The sequence below is a fragment of the Thunnus maccoyii genome, chromosome 11, assembly GCF_910596095.1.
Source record: "Thunnus maccoyii chromosome 11, fThuMac1.1, whole genome shotgun sequence".
NCBI classification, from domain to species: Eukaryota; Metazoa; Chordata; class Actinopteri; order Scombriformes; family Scombridae; genus Thunnus; species Thunnus maccoyii.
The window spans coordinates 17,594,042-17,610,030 of NC_056543.1; the positions used below are offsets into that span (position 1 = coordinate 17,594,042).

General features: G+C 37.3%; 3 protein-coding genes across 5 annotated transcripts; 2 read left to right on the forward strand and 1 right to left on the reverse strand.

Moving 5' to 3' along the window:
- Positions 1 to 663: 663 nt before the first annotated feature.
- nostrin (nitric oxide synthase trafficking) lies at positions 664 to 7,189 on the forward strand. Its single transcript, XM_042427138.1, has 16 exons — positions 664 to 747; positions 933 to 1,018; positions 1,112 to 1,195; positions 1,409 to 1,471; positions 1,574 to 1,655; positions 1,731 to 1,793; positions 2,878 to 2,976; positions 3,078 to 3,203; positions 3,728 to 3,826; positions 3,915 to 4,037; positions 4,503 to 4,611; positions 4,761 to 4,849; positions 4,992 to 5,117; positions 6,531 to 6,786; positions 6,892 to 6,969; positions 7,053 to 7,189. Exons 1-16 carry the CDS (start codon positions 721 to 723, stop codon positions 7,187 to 7,189), a joined length of 1,647 nt encoding a protein of 548 aa, XP_042283072.1. The 5' UTR covers positions 664 to 720.
- An 88-nt stretch (positions 7,190 to 7,277) lies between these two features.
- spc25 (SPC25 component of NDC80 kinetochore complex) lies at positions 7,278 to 12,194 on the reverse strand. Of its 2 annotated transcripts, none has more exons than XM_042427136.1 (7): positions 12,087 to 12,194; positions 10,313 to 10,484; positions 9,797 to 9,862; positions 9,355 to 9,501; positions 9,115 to 9,240; positions 8,356 to 8,454; positions 7,278 to 7,588 (listed from the first exon to the last, which is right to left on the reverse strand). In XM_042427136.1, exons 2-7 carry the CDS (start codon positions 10,461 to 10,463, stop codon positions 7,464 to 7,466), a joined length of 714 nt encoding a protein of 237 aa, XP_042283070.1. In that variant the 5' UTR covers positions 10,464 to 10,484; positions 12,087 to 12,194; the 3' UTR covers positions 7,278 to 7,463. The 2 variants fall into 2 exon arrangements, with proteins under 2 accessions (XP_042283070.1, XP_042283071.1); XM_042427137.1 differs by lacking the exon at positions 12,087 to 12,194 and adding an exon at positions 11,617 to 11,705.
- LOC121907526 (glucose-6-phosphatase 2-like) lies at positions 11,775 to 15,769 on the forward strand. Of its 2 annotated transcripts, XM_042427135.1 has the most exons (6): positions 11,775 to 11,969; positions 14,245 to 14,313; positions 14,398 to 14,507; positions 14,598 to 14,709; positions 14,792 to 14,913; positions 15,001 to 15,769. In XM_042427135.1, the coding sequence occupies exons 2-6, from the start codon at positions 14,264 to 14,266 to the stop codon at positions 15,510 to 15,512; spliced, it is 906 nt and encodes a 301-aa protein (XP_042283069.1). In that variant the 5' UTR covers positions 11,775 to 11,969; positions 14,245 to 14,263; the 3' UTR covers positions 15,513 to 15,769. The 2 variants fall into 2 exon arrangements, with proteins under 2 accessions (XP_042283069.1, XP_042283068.1); XM_042427134.1 differs by lacking the exon at positions 11,775 to 11,969 and having other exon boundaries at positions 13,836 to 14,313.
- The last annotated feature ends 220 nt before the right edge of the window (positions 15,770 to 15,989 follow it).

Below are 15,989 nucleotides of genomic sequence, written 5' to 3' on the forward strand. Positions count from 1 at the left end.
GGGGTTACTTTTTTTTAACATGAAATAGAGAAATCCTGATTTTGTCACATAACTTCCTTGGTCACCACTGAATTCACAGATACGAACATGAATAGGCCTTTGTGTTGTGTTTATATCTTTTTCTTTCTGTGAGGGCCCTGCCTAACCTACCTTAAATGTATTGATGCTGGTGTGGTTATGAGTTATTGTTCTTTTGTGTCCATAAAAGTATCTGGAAGAATGTAGGTGTGGCAGCCAGCCAGATTCAGAGCACCTGGGCCTAATGCTCTCATAGGATAAAAGGCCAACTCGATTCATCCCAGCCAGCAGCTGCAGGCTTCTGCTTTTTGTTTGACTTAAGTTTTGTTTATACTCCATAAGACCTTACACCTCACTGTTCATGCATTCACACCTACATTAATACGTTACTGACTGACAATCCATATTTCTTCAGTTGTTTACTTTATTATAATAAATATCTTTATTTTACTGCCATTCATTGTGTCCGTTCCCATATTTGTCTTGGCTTAGGAGCTGGATTATTACACTTTCTCAGTATCTGTGGTAGACTGACTTGGCATCCTGCTCGAGTTTACATTTGCAGTTCCTTTTTTTCACCCTCTGGAATTTTCCTTTGTAAAAAGGGGAAAAAAAAGCACAGGTGATTTCCGCATGAGTGAGTTTGGGAGGAGGTGGTCAAAGTTCCAGGTCCAAAGTCAACAAACAGCTACAGTCTTTAAGATGAAGGACCCTATCAGCACCTGCTCCGTGAGTATTTGTTAAAAAAATGACTGCAATGTTTATTTTGGAAAAGCACTGTAGCACAAAATAATGTTTTAACATACATTTTAGTATTATAGATAGTTTACAACTATCACAATCACAGCTAACTTTGTATTTATTATTGCCACACGGCAAAAAATCTTATGGAGTCTTTTTTCACCGTCTTTCAGTATAACCAACTGTATCAAAATGTGAAACGCTTTTCAAAAGCTGGGGAGTCTTTCTGCAAAGAACTTATGACAGTTTTTCAGCAAAGGTAGGTTAAATACAGTTATGGCCTTCAAAAAAATGTTGCAAGTTATTGTTTGACTCAGTTAATGTCTCTTGCTGCAACTTCTTCCTGTTTTAGGGCTGAGATGGAACATGCTTACGCCAAAGGACTACAAAAACTTGCCGGCAAACTCATCAGGGCATCCAAAGAAATGTCAAACAAGTAAGGGACACAGTGCTGAATTTTTAACTGGCTCTGTCTTTTGTCTGCTTGCGTTCAACGTGACCTCTTTTAGGGATAGCTGCCAAGTGGTGTACAGAAATAATGGGTGTCGTGGGAAATGACATGTGCCTTGCAAGTTAGATGTGATCAAAACACAGGCAGGTGTCAGATTAGCCCACAGCTCTAACCTTTTCATGCTGGCTCCCCACTCAGTTCCACCTACAGTGCCTGGTGTCATGTGTCAGATGAGATGTACTCAAGAGCAGACGCTCACAGGTAGTTTTCAACCCGAGTTCACTTTATGACTGTGCCTGTCCAAAAATTAAACCAATGTGAGGGAGATTTAGAGTTAAATATGGCATTGTCTTCTCATTTCAGATCACTGGGAAATGCATTTCAGCAAGAAGCAGTTCTGGAAATACGCCAAGTCCTGGACGAGCATAATAAGAGAAAGAGGCCTGTATGTCATTTATTCTTTATTTGTCAGATCTAGCTTCCAGTCATAACGTGTCTCTAACTTTCTCTGTTTTAATAGCTTGACAGTGCCATTGAAAAAACTGGAAAACTTGTGACTGCTAACTGGAGCGAGCAACTCAAGGTAAAGAATCTCTCGAACATGTTTTAAACACTAAATAGATGTAAAGACGAGTATCAGCTATGAGAAGTTATTGTAGCTTTAAATTATTATATTATGGTAATTTTTACAGTATGCATAATGTATATGTGTATATGTATAAATACAGATATAATGCACTACAAAGCATTCATAATGGACTTTTAGAGATTCTAGAGTTTAAGCCTTAAAAATGCATCAAACAGTTATGAGGCCGTTAAAAGTGGGATCACAAGACTTCACAAAGTCAGCAAATGCAATAGTTTATAACCATTTTAACCATTTTGCACAAGAGGTTATAAAGTCTTATAATCATCTCGATGCTGTCATGATATACTGTATTATGATCAGCCATAACCACACTCTCTGCCCATCATGGTAACACAGAATCATTATTGTTCATATAACTTTAAAACCTTTCATGCATGGTTGGTAGACGGATCATGAGCCACTGTGACGTTTGAATGAAATATTATGATCATACTTAAAATGACCTTTGGCTGTTGCTATGAAAAATCATATGAATGAAGGGTTACAGCAGCTTTTATGGTGAATGTGTCATAATGCGTTATGTAATGGTTTCACAGAAAGTATACATATAACTTGTCTATTTATTTTACATAAGGGAACAACTGAATTCAATAATGAATAAAATGAAAGTTGAAAACTTAGATTTCCTCAAATATGATTTTAATAAATGAATGTCAGGAAAAGAAATATTCATTACATAAACGTTTCAACTGGCAGGTTTGACTGAATAAGCTACAAACTCTATGTGTAGCCTGATATTCTCTTGTGTATTATAGCAGCTCAAATTTATAATCTGGCTGTTTAAAGTTGCTTTAAAAATACCTTAATTTATGTCAAATGTGGTTACTTCAAATATATATAAAACATACCTTACCAGGTCTCACAACATACTGTATGATGAAAACTATGCTTTAAAATGTTTTAAATTAGATCCACCCTTCCTCACACACACATACATACACAAGCGCAGTTTAGCTATAATTTGTATATGCTAATGATGTGTTAATGTGATTTCTTGTTTCCTTTTTTCTAAAAACAGATTAAAAAGAAATTGAGTGGATTAACACGAGAGCACGAGGCTCTATTCAACTTTGTCGAGAGCAACAAACACATTTGCACAGAGAAAGAAAAACAAAAGGTATATTTTTCACCACCACATACTGCGTGTTAAATATTCGCTGTAAAAACTGTCAGCTTGGTTGCTAATTTTTTTCTCTTCCTTCCTGTTCTTGACTACAGATGCTTAACAGGCTGACTAAGTCAGCAGAGATACAGGCGCGGGTGGATGAGGAGTACTTTAACATCAACATGGAGGGTCATCAGATGAGACTCAAGTGGGAAAACACACTGAAAAACTGCTACCAGGTGTGGGAAACTGCCTTCCTACTTTTCATATTATAGGCATTTAGCTGTTCCTCTTATCCAGAGTGGCTTTCTGCAAGTGAACAGGCAGGTTCAGTGTCTTGATCAAGGACACCTCATTTATGATGAGCATTGAACCAGTGAGCTTTTGGCTGCAGAATACTTTTTATAAGCACTAGGTTAGTCTACCATGCAATTGCTCTGATTGGAGCACCATGTAAACACATTTTTATCAGTGAGCAGCAGCACAAGGGGAAATGAGGTGAGCCTTGTTCAAGGACACTTCAGCAGGTTATGTGACTGCCAGCCTGCTGTAATGATCAAACCCATGAGCTTCTGGCTACTGTTCAGCCTGACAGTCACTGTTTCTCTCAGTGTTTTTATTTAAAATTTACCTCTGGTCTACATGACAATCATCTAACATTTGGTGATATACAGTATTAGTGTATTACATGCTTCAGAGAGTAAATGACAAGGAAGAGGAGTCTAGATAGGATTTAAATGTGCTATTTGATGCTTTGTTTCAGATCATACAGGAGCTGGAGAAACAGCGAATTGAAGTTCTTTGCAACATTCTGATGAGATACAATCTCCATATGTCCAGTATTGGGCAGACACTCAAACACGTAAGAAATCCCAACCTCAATGTAGCTCACAAGTTAATACCTGGATGGATATTATTACTTACTGTATGTGTACTTGTGATACTTCCAGGGCCAAAGACAGATAGAACAGTTGGTCCAAAGGGTGGACATGGATAAAGACATACAAACCATGGTGGAGGAAAACAGCGTCACAGCTGAAGATAAAGCAGAGTTTTTGATGGCAGATTATTTTGTAAGTCTGCAGTTTTGCCGTGAGAGAATCTGTTGTTGCATTTTGGAGGAAGGTTCATCTGCAGGCCACAGACTCAGTCAGTAACTCGCCTTCTCTAAGACAGACGCAGTCGTCTCTGCAGGGGGTGTCTTTTCAGAGGGGGGCTGCAAGCTGCAGATATAAAAATCTACTTAACATTTCGTGACAGGGCCTGACATGAATAGTGCTTCTTTTTACTTTGCTTTACTGTTTATTTATTAACATCTTGTATTTTAAGTTATGCTGCTACAAATGTATTTATGTATTCAGTTCTCTCTTGAAAATATGATCTCAACAGGATTTAACTGATGTATTGAAGATAATATATTATGAACATGTGTAAAATTTCCAAGGCAACTTTTGTAGCTTTGGCACATAGACCATAAACCGTCATAGCTACTGATGTGTTTTGATAAATCCCTGTTATCTGTGTCTTGCATGCATCAGGAGGAGAACAGCAAATCACTGATGGCCAAAGACCGAAGAAAAGAGGCCATCAAAATCAAGCTCCAGCGCCTGGAGGACGGCATCGCAAAAACAAAGAAAGACTGTGAAGGCAAGTTCAGTACATAATCCATTAAAATTACTCAATATAATTCAACGGAGGCAGAAAATTTGTCTTTCAGTGTAACTCAGTGATTCATAACGGACAGTATTAGGTGCGGTGATTTTGTTTATAAGTCACCTTTAACATTGTCTTTGCAGGAATTGAAAAACTGATGAAAACATACTCTGAAAATCCATCCTTTTCAAACCAGAAGAACCTTGAGGAAACTGAACAGCAGCTTGATGAGGTACAGACTTTATGGTGTGTGCAGAAGGACTGTTGAGTGGAGGGAAAGTGGTGTGTACAGACTGATGTTTACTGTAAAACTGATCATAAAATAGATTTGTTGAAGTGTTCACTAAACCTCCTTATCATTGTGTTACCTGCAGAGTGCTCTAAAACAGGATCTGCTTGAGGCCACTCACTACAAACTCTCGGTAACGCTGTCTGAATTAGAAGGGAAACCCAAGTCCTTACACCGATTTAGTAACAGCATTGTCAAATGGAAAGATAAGGTAAGAATGAATGTCATCATCTTCAGCAGAGAGTGTTGGCACACCTATGATCTCAGGTAGTGATAGACTGTTGGTTAGCATGGAGGGTTTGTGGTTGTAACCTCAAAATAATGAGAATAATTAAGCTCTTTCTCAACATACTGCAAAGATGCATCAGCTCACTATGAATTAGCATTTTGGTTCACATAAATTTATGTGTAGTGGTTATTATTATGCTATAATTGCTAAGTTAAGGAACAGTTGTCTGGATTTATGTTGTGTAATAAACTGTAAATTTTTTAAGGGTTTCAGATATTATAGGACAGTGAATCCCAACCTTTTTTTTACTTAAGTACCTCCACAGCACTGTCAGATGAGCTTAAAGAACAGATTCACAATTTTTTATGTCAGTATTAAATCAATAGTCAGGAGCCTAAATGTACATTAAAACAGGTTTTTCTTGCTGTAATCGTTCCTCTTGCTCATACCGGCCTTTAAGAGATCCCTTTATAACCTGCTTCCTGCGTCTTCATTCTGTGCAAAAAAATGTATTTAAAAGTTTATCCACAGACAACAAGAAATTTCAGCAATCCGAATTCGTCAGATCAAGCCAGTATGTTTCAATGTTACGGTCTTCTTAGCACCAAATTCCCTTTTTGTTACTATACTTCCACTGCAGCTCAACAGGGAAAGAAAAAGAGGGAATTTAATATTTAAAAAGAAAATAACTCTGGAAGATATCAGTTTCATTTAAATATCTCAGATGGCTGAAGCATCATATTAGCTTTAGATAAACTTAAGTAAGTTTTTGAACAAAACAAGGTCTTTCAATGGCTAGTATGCACAGGAGGAATAACAGTGAGCAAAACCTGTTTCAGTGTTCATTTGGGCAACCTACTGTTGTTTTTAGCCAGACTTGAAAAATTGTTAACCTATACTTAAGCATCCCTTCATAAAAACCACAGGGATGCCATTTAGCACTATTAAATATGTATCTTCAGATACTGTTACAAATGTTTCTTTAGTACAACACAGTGCTCATGGGATTGTTGACATTTGACCTTTTTTTCCATCAGGTTTGTTCAAGCTTACTGCTGGACGTTTCAACCATTTCTTTCAGACATCCATTTTGACTTCCCTGCTTGCTAGTTTTAATGACAGCATGTGCTCTTTGAATTTTACAACTGACTCGGGTTAGCGGGAGGCGTGTCCTGTGCAATCAGCCAATAATAGCTGCCAAAAACAATCAGCCAAAAATAGGTTTTTTATTAGCAGAGCTACTCCACAATCTTAACATGTATCCCCTGGCAACAGGAGGAACAAGTACCTCTGCTTAGGAGTCACTGTTCAAGCACATTTTTTCCTACAATTTATGACATTTCCAAAGCTGAATCATGTGGATTCAATATAACCTAAACTATGTTTCTGTCTAAGGACTGTGAGCACAGTGTGGTTCAACTGACTCGTCCGGTCAAACTCAAGAAGACACCATTCAGATCCAGACAATCACTGAGAGCCTCCATCATTTACAAAGGACCTGTTCAGGCTGTGACACAACAATCTGTGGAGCCTTCGCAAAGTGCCGCTGACCGGGTCTCTTCCACAGCGTCAACACATGAATCTGAAGCTGGTGAGTGTGGCGGCACAGTTAATGGAGCCCTGCCTCACACAGATGACAACAGAGAACAAGGTAGCACATTTACAGAGCATCAACTTAAAGATTTATTTGTAATTACTTCTATAATGCAATTAAACAATGAAAAATATCAACATTGAACAGGTCAAACAATACCAGAATACTGCAGTATAGGAAGATGCAAAGCCCTCTACAATTTCACACCTGACCAGGATGATGAATTAACTTTGAAAGAAGGTATGTGGCTATTCAATGGCAGATCATCTAAAACAAGAGTAGAGATTAATAGATAAAATAATACAGTGATTTCTGTTTTACAGGAGATCTTCTAGATATTTACACAAAGGAAGAGAGTGGTTGGTGGTTTGGAGTACTTAACGGGCGGACCGGCCTTTTCCCATCAACATATGTTGAGGAGCTGCCTGTGTTAAACAGCATCAAATCATCTGACGCCTGATTGACTCGACTCATGAACAGCACAAATATAAATCTCACCCAGAATCTGCAGTAGCACAAGAAAGCCTCATGTACACTTACAACCCAAATCAGGTTTCTGTGTATGTACTTTATTGCTTTAAAATTGTTAATAAAAAGACAAAAAATTAATTATACATTTTCTTCTCCAAGACCTCAGTCGTCTTTCTTGAACATGAAGCCCTCTGTGCTCACATCAGTTCCCAAGGCAGCATGAAGTTCGCTGCGAGTTTCTTTATCTTCCTTTCCTTCCAATCTTAGCAACGAGCCTGTGAGATAAACTCCTTCCTGATATTTGCCAGGAATGCTGGTAAGTTATTGGTCTCCTGAAGCCGTTTTTCCAAGACAGGCAAACACTCGAGCGAGGGGTCACTCGACACAACTGCAGAAATGGAAGATTTGGGTAAATATTATGGAGGCCATTTACATTGTTTGTTATTGACTATTAAAGGATGACGCTAGTAATAATTAACATTTTTATTATTGTCAACAATAAAGCAGTGTGTTAGTGTGTCTCTCAACACATTTTTCTCACACCCTCATTGACTGTGGCACTCACCCCAAAGCCCAAAATTTCAAAACTGGTCACAAATATATTGTTTTATTTTTTTAAAAGGCTACATCATTTCCCAAAACAGCTGCACACTGTAGTTTTTATAAAGTGTTTTTTTAATGGGTGTAAATACTGCATTTGTTGGGGACCATTTTCAGTTGTGGATCAATACACATTTGGTGCTCTAGAATGCTCTATGTGGGATAAAAGTAAAACAGCAATGGAGGTCTACAGCACAGAAGAATCAACCATATCAGTCTTTGACTTCAGACAATACTCGTTGATAGAATCGATTCATTGCTGGCTTTGGGATTTGTTTGTGTTTTTTGGGGGGGATTTTTGGCATGTTTTGGCCAAACTAAACCAGAGACATTGTGTTTACGTGGCATGTGCAGTAACCATTCGGCTATTGGGGCGCTCAAGCTTCAGGATTTGTTGATATGAAAAATATAGAATATTACCAGTCTTAGACTTAAAATGAAGGGCATATATTGCTAGTGGTTTGGTTGTCATAATTTCATTACGCAAGATTTTGCAATATTGTTTTTTGATATACCGTTTGTGTGTGTGTATGTGTGTGTGTGTGTGAGACTTACTCTGGTATGATCCATCTTCTTTGATCCCCATTGTGACGATGTAGGCGCTGTCCTGATCAGCAGGATTGATATGTCGGAAAACAAACTGCAACTTTTCACCTTTAAAAAGAAAAACAAATACATGCTATAAATTCACAAGTCATATTTTCTTCAACTGAAGTGAGACCCGGGACTTTACAAGAGACAAGCTATAATTACTGTGTGGCTGTATTTGTGACAGCGTATTATTCCCTTTTCTTCCCATTCTGGTACGGCCAATTAACCCTGCAAGACGGTCCGTGCTGCTGCTAACTCCCACTACTGACCTGATGTGCCACACCTTATACATACATAGGTGTGTGTACTGAAGTCAAGTCTCTGTGGTTGAGTCTTTTGCTCCGTCACCAATAATGTACAGTATTTAACATATAATGTATAATGTTGGATCCTGCCACTGAGTGGGTGTATTCAAAAGTATTCTAACCTAAAACAGCATTTTCCATTTGTTTTGGGGGTCATCAGTAGGGTGTGAATCATATCCAAATTGCAAGAACTCAAATTTGTTTCTACACCAAGAAAACAACAGCTGATTTCAAACAAAGGTGCTTTGGGAGATGTATTCACACAGGTAAGATGAAATCCATACATAACTATTTTAAGAGCCCTAAGAACAACTCCCCAAACTTAAAAGTTAAAGGTTATTTTCATTAAAGAGCAGAAATGGATGACAGAAACAGAAGAATGATACTGAGCAAACAGCTGTGCATGTGTTTGACATACCTTTCACCAGTTGTGTTTTGCCTTGGATTGTTCGTATCTCCAGTCCCAAATGATCCTGGAAGACTACTCTGGCTTTCTGGAGATTCCTCAGTCTGTCCTTGTTTGCTTTATTTTGGGATTTGATTACTGAGAAAAGGAAAAAAAATAGATCTGGATGTCATTTACTGAAACCATCATATGTCACAGTCACAAATAACTTCTGTGATACGCCACTGATTCCATTTTATATCATCAACTTACAGTCTTTTCTCTTGACTTGTTCCTCTTTAAGTTTCTCAATCTTCTGGATAAGGCTGTCTTTCTGCATCTCCTTCTGCTGAACCTCAGATATTACTTCAGAAATGGCGTGCTGTTTCTCCTTCAGTGACACACTTTTTTGTTGCAGGTCTGTGGGACAAGCATTGCATTGGTCCAAGAATGCACTCTCACATAAACAGTGAAACTGCTGAAGTTGCATCATAACCTATCCCCTTATCTCCAAAACCACAAGTATCAGCCCATAGTGTACATCAGATAATGAGAAAAATTAGAAACTCAGCACATAACAGCAAATAACAAATGCAGTGGGGCCAATAATTGGTCATTTCAGAAGTCTTGTACACAAACAAACAAAGCTACAACTGGGTACACAACACATGTAAAGCAAAGGTGTAAGACTTTGTAGCATAATGCAGAAACTCACCTCTTTTGAATGTTTGAATTGTGTCAAACAGCATTTCATCATCCTTACATTTCTTTAAACATGTATCTGCACCAAAGGAAAAAGAGAAAACATCATCAACCATCCAAAGCAGTCTACTATAGCACAAAGGCAACTCTCAATTGTGTTGGGGGTTTTGCTTTTCAAGTGATGTGGAGAAGTTTTCTTTTTAGATTAGACTTCCTGTGGCTTAAACACTTGAGCATATAGGAGCTTTTGCTTCACACATGCATTTATATTACAACTTCAAGCATAGCCTAGCAATGCTCCACAATATATCTGCTACATATTGGCTGCAGGGATTCATGACATTAAGTTTTGAATCAGTACTATTCTAAAAGAAGTCCACATCTCAATCTATAAAATTACTACAGAGCACAGTATTATACAACAAGAAACAGTTATAGGCAAATTAACAAAAGGACCACTCACCATAGCTCATTTGAAAGATTTAACTATGTTAAGTTCAAAATCATGATTAGTTAGTTGGAAACGTACCAAGTGCAGATTTCACAAACTGTCTGTGGGACTGGCACAACTCCACTGTTGTGTCGATTATCTCCTCATATACTTTAAGATGTTTGTTGTGGATCTCCCTCATTGAATTGGTAAACATGTCACTCATGTTTGGGTCAGTTATGGACGCCATGATGCTCTGGAGACTGAAAATCTGTTTAAAAAAAATGAATAAATAAACAGAGCACAATGCTGATCATGTGCACAACATAAACCCTCACTTTGTACTTTTAACAGTAAAAATATCTCTTAAATATACACTGCTTGTATGTTTTTGAATATAGATTCTTGCTGTTAATGTCAACTGTGTATTTTTGTCATTTAAATGTGTTGAACACCTGGCTGCAAACAAAATGTCTTTCAGGATATTAATAAAGTTGAGGTTGAAGCTGAGAAACCAATACAAACAAGTTCATCAGTGCAACGGCCCAAAGCTGACGGTTTGCAGCCAAGTTAAATAACAGTGTTACAACAAGAGTACAGATCAGTATTCCCACCCACTAGATAGAGCTGCAACAATTAGTTGATTGACAGGAAATTGGTCTATTTTGATAACTGAATGATTGTTTTAGTTATTTTTCAAGCAAAAATGCCAACATTTCCTCAAATGTGAACAAGTGAAGCTTTTCTGTGTCATACATGAAAGCAAAGTAAATATAATTTGATTTTGGACTGACAAAACAGACATTTGAAGACATCACCATAATCTCTACGACATTATAATGCCATTTTATAGACAAAACATTAATCAAGAAAATAATCAGCAGATTAAATCGATAACAAAAACAACCGTTTGCTGTAGCCCACCATATGCACTATACCGCCTAATAACATAATCAATCATTCAATTGTTTATGTATGATGAAAACTGTGTGGTACAGTTGAAAGCTATAGAAAAAAATAGTAGTAAGTGGACCATTAGGTGGGATTGTTATGTCCTTAAAAGCTACTAAACTCACATTGACTGACTGATTTGATTTATGGATTAACAGATAACATGTTAAAGTGAAAACACTTATTTCCAACATGGTCCCAAAACCAAGAAACATAAAGAAACACAAGACATTCAACATAAAAACAAAGCAATACAATCATGAAATCCAAAAACTCAAAGAAATAAAAAATAACTCCCGCATCAAAATACAAGGAAAGCTAAAGTAAGTTAAAAAAAAATCGAAATGGGGGTTATTTTTGTCGAACTTAACCGCGTTAGTTAACGCTAGCCAGTTAGTTAACTTGTTACTTAGTATATTATAATTAACATTAGTGTAGTATAATTACGTTACCAATCTGGTTGTGATTAACTAGTCCCAGAAAACACCGGTGTGACACTGAAACTGACAATGAACGAGGCAGGTCTGAAAACGTTAAAAGTGTAAACAACTGATGTCTGAACAGGTGACGTCATACTGCCTACATGGCCCCCATAGAGCACCATTTATAACCGTTTCCATCACTCCGTTCGAATAAACGAGTACATAATGCTGAGGTCACAACTGTGGCTACAATGTCCGTGAAGAACGTTACTAACCGTTCATACCTCCAGTTAAACCTACCGTTAAAGTCCGGTTAACCTTATCGTATCAACATTAGCACTTTAGCTAACACTAGCCTGGAAACATTAACGGTTGACGTTAACGTAAGTTAAATTAAGTTAGCCGTAGCATGCCCAGAACACACGCGGGGAATTAAAACAAACGGACGCTTTCACGTTAACCAACCGGCATTAGACTAGTTCACTATACCCGACACTCACCTTACAAATATCGGCTGGTGAAGATGAACCTCTGTCTTCTACTTCTGGACTTGTCGTTATTTTCAAAAATCCGCGGTCTGTATTAAGGGGGCGGGCAGTGAACACCGGAAACAACGTTTATTCGTTTTTTCTTCTTCTTCTTCTTTGGTGTTTAACGGTACCTGGCATCCATATTGTCGCCTTACTGCCATCTTCTGGAGCTAATTATCTACTGACGTGTCCTCATTGTTAGACTTTTTCTATCAGCCCTGTTCTTCGAAAGTAGCTGATCAATTATCTTCTGCCCTGTCCACTTAATTTATTTTTCTTCCGCTTACAAATCAGCTTAACATCTTATTATTACTTTTACTCTTTGTCCTGTAACCATGTTGACTGTATCAACAAACTGAAAGTGAAGTCATGTCCTTGATGTTATCTTTATTTCATTATGGTGCCTAATTGTTTCTGTTATTTGATTAATGTCAAAGTGAGTTGTAAGTGAGGATTTCTATAATTAAAGTGATGGAAAACAAATCAGCTAAACATCTATTGATGAACATTTTATATTATTTTGGAAACGTACTGTTTGGAATACTAGAAGATATTACAAATCTTTTAATCGTATTGGTCAAATTTCATATCCATAAAATTTACAGGTAAAGAGCTGAACTTCTTGGTTTTTACAAAGGAGGTCAAATAGTAGCCTACATTTGACTGAATAGTTTTTGTTTGAAATCTTTGTATGAATTGTAACTGCTCCTAGCTCAGTTTGTTTGTTTGTTTGTTTTTTACTTTTCTGCAAACCACAAGATAAATATTTTGATATTTTGTATATGATCATCAAGTAGAGGAAGAAAATTATAACTGTTTTATGTCAGTAAAGAAAGAAAAAAATCTGCTAAACATCTGCTTTTCTCCTGCAGTCTTTAAGCCTTATGAAGAACCACAAAAGTGCCTGACTACTGTCTCCACACTCAGAACTCACTCATGTAAACGTGTAATTTTTATTTAGTTAGTTTTATTTATTTACTTATTTATTGTCTTCAGTTCTATTGTTTCTTTTGAGGATGTATTTTTTTTTTGTTTTGTTTTGTTTTTGATATGATTTTATTCCTTTGCCTTTTGTTCTATGTTTGTTTTGTGTGATAGTTTTACTGTATTCATGTATTATTTGAGTGTGTTGTGAATTTCAGTATTTGGCCAATAAGCCTCACTGAATGTAAATGTATTGTTTATAAAGCATTTTTACAAATCAGTTGAACATCACTATTTACAATTCAGAGGGCCTAGTTTTCTATTCTTTAGCTGCACTAATTAACACCATCAAACAGTAGCCTACTATTTGATGGTGTTATTTCTAATTAGTTATTTCTAAGGCTAAACCTTAAAATGCAACCTGGAGGTTCTCACAAAGCAACTTTCATGTCTTTTGGTGTAACTTTATACCCCCTTGTGGTGAATCTGAGAAGTGGGTCCCAACTACTCCACTCAGCATCAACTTCAAAATGATCAATATAATATTATTTTATAGTTTATATAATGTAAGTGATCTAATAAATAGGGTAGTTTTAAAATGGAAAAGAAAAATTGATGATAGATCTACTGGATATATACTTGACTGTGGGCACCAGATGGACTCTGTTTTTCAGTTACAGTATCATGTGAAGCCCATTTTGTTGCTACGTTCACTGAGAATGAGAATATTAATGAGGCTGAAAGGATCCACAAGGTTACGTTGGTTTCTTTTAGTGTGTACAATGGCTAATATTTAACAATTGTAAAAGCAATGGTCTGTAAAATACCTGATGACTGCACAGGGTGTAAACAGTTTTTGTAACATGTCTTAAAACGCTGAGCTCTCATGACCTGGGAACACATTATTTTATTTCTTGTGTGTTTGAACTCAAGAGCTTGCAGCTGTTGCCATGGCTCCGCTGAATGATTTTATGATGCCAGGATGAGATATAAAGCTATCTGAGAGGTAGCAGGGCTTCATGGTGCTTTGACTGATGCTGAAGGAGCAACCTCAGATGGATTTTGTCTACAGTAGTGGGGTGCTGGTCATACAGCACCTCCAGACCAACTACAAGGAATACCACGACTTCCTCAACTTCATGTCGACTGTTGGTGACCCCCGTAATATTTTCTCTGTTTATTTCCCCCTCTGGTTCCATCTCAGTCATGATGTGGGCACCAAGATGATATGGGCGGCTGTTTTCGGAGATTGGTTCAATCTTATTTTCAAATGGTAAGCCATCATGAGTGGTGATATTTTTCTATTTCAGACTATTTTGTGTATTTTTAGAGTTTAATTATATACTTGTTTTTCCAGGATTCTATTTGGGCAGCGACCTTACTGGTGGGTGCACGAAACTCACTTCTACCACAATGATTCAGTCCCCTATTTGGAACAATTTCACATAACATGTGAAACAGGTCCAGGTTAGTATCATGTTTGCAGTACTTTTTCGCTGAAGGCATTAAAAGTGACACTTTACTGTCAAAAACTCTCTTCAATGTTTCTTTGTGCAGGTAGTCCATCTGGTCATGCCATGGGCTCATCATGTGTGTGGTATGTGATGATCACGTCTGCTCTCAGCTTCATCCGACCCTCCAGTGTCAAATCTGTCCAGAGTTTTCAGAGGTAGGACGCTCTCTTGTATCATGTCATTGCAGTGAATGGTTTCCTCATAACTGGTCTGCTCTAAATATTTGTATCCTTTCAGGTTTCGTCTTCTGAAGTCTTCTTTGTGGATGACTTTTTGGCTCATTCAGATAAGTGTTTGCGTGTCCAGGGTTTTTATTGCCACACATTTCCCACATCAGGTTATCCTCGGTCTTTTAGCCGGTGAGTTCCAGCTTCTGATCCTTAACTACTTCCCTACTGTAGTAGTTCATGTTAGACTTAATAATACTGTTTTTCTACTATTTGTAGGTATGCTGGTTGCTGAAGTGTTTGATCACATCCCCTCAATCTACTATGCAAGCTTGAAAGTGTACATCCAGACCAATGTTTTTCTTTTCTCTTTTGCTGCTTGCTTTTATTTGCTACTCAAATTAACGGACATTGATCCTCTGTGGTCAGTTACTAAAGCCAAGACGTGGTGTACTAACCCAGACTGGATCCATCTTGACACCACTCCTTTTGCTGGTCTGGTGAGAAACCTGGGAGCCCTGTTTGGTCTGGGCCTGGCCGTGAACTCGGAGATGTTTATTCAGAGCTGTAAGGGGAAAAACAGCTACAAAACCAGATTTAAACTCATGTGTGTGACAGCAACTCTCACATTTCTGCAACTGTATGATTTTATCAAAATGCCCACTCACACTGAGGTTCTGTTTTATGTCCTGTCATTTTGTAAGAGCGCTTCAGTTCCCTTCAGTGTAGTTGCTGTTATTCCGTACTGTGTTCACTTGCTGATCGGAGAGGAGGACAGGAAGCTACGTTAAAGTTCTAAGAAAACATCTTGTAACATAATTCATATCACTTTTAATTTTCTTTTTTAAGCATATAAGTGGGTACGCTTTCATCACCCAAAATTCACAGTTAGGCTACTGTACAGTCACATAAGCAATGGAATACGTTTTTATGTGGTGTAACTTTACGTGGTGAACATATGAACTGTGACACATGTATCTGAGTTTTTATCCTTTATTTGTTTGTTTTACATACAGTATAGTTCACTGTATGAATGAATATGTGAAGCTTTAATGACATGATGTGAAAGATTGTTGTAATTAAAACAATGTTAAGATTATTAAACCTTTATCCAAAGTGACTTAATTTTTTCCCTAAATATTAACTTGAGTATTTCTATTCTGCGCTACTTTATATTTCTACTCCATTACATATTGTACTTTTTACCCTTTTTACTCTACTTTTTCACTACCTTCACTTGGTAACTTTAATTACTTTTCAGATTCAGA

Coding starts and splice junctions, on each gene's coding strand:
- nostrin (XM_042427138.1), top strand. CDS start 721: ATGAAGGACCCTATCAGCACCTGCTCC. Junction 1,196..1,408: donor TCCAAAGAAATGTCAAACAA/GTAAGGGACACA, acceptor CTCCCCACTCAG/TTCCACCTACAGTGCCTGGT. Junction 5,118..6,530: donor TTGTCAAATGGAAAGATAAG/GTAAGAATGAAT, acceptor TTTCTGTCTAAG/GACTGTGAGCACAGTGTGGT.
- LOC121907526 (XM_042427134.1), top strand. CDS start 14,075: ATGCTGAAGGAGCAACCTCAGATGGATTTTGTCTACAGTAGTGGGGTG. Junction 14,508..14,597: donor AACATGTGAAACAGGTCCAG/GTTAGTATCATG, acceptor TTCTTTGTGCAG/GTAGTCCATCTGGTCATGCC. Junction 14,710..14,791: donor TCTGTCCAGAGTTTTCAGAG/GTAGGACGCTCT, acceptor GTATCCTTTCAG/GTTTCGTCTTCTGAAGTCTT.
- spc25 (XM_042427136.1), bottom strand. CDS start 10,463: ATGGCGTCCATAACTGACCCAAACATGAGTGACATGTTTACCAATTCA. Junction 9,502..9,796: donor AATTCAAACATTCAAAAGAG/GTGAGTTTCTGC, acceptor CTTGTCCCACAG/ACCTGCAACAAAAAAGTGTG. Junction 8,455..9,114: donor CAAAACACAACTGGTGAAAG/GTATGTCAAACA, acceptor TTCTTTTTAAAG/GTGAAAAGTTGCAGTTTGTT.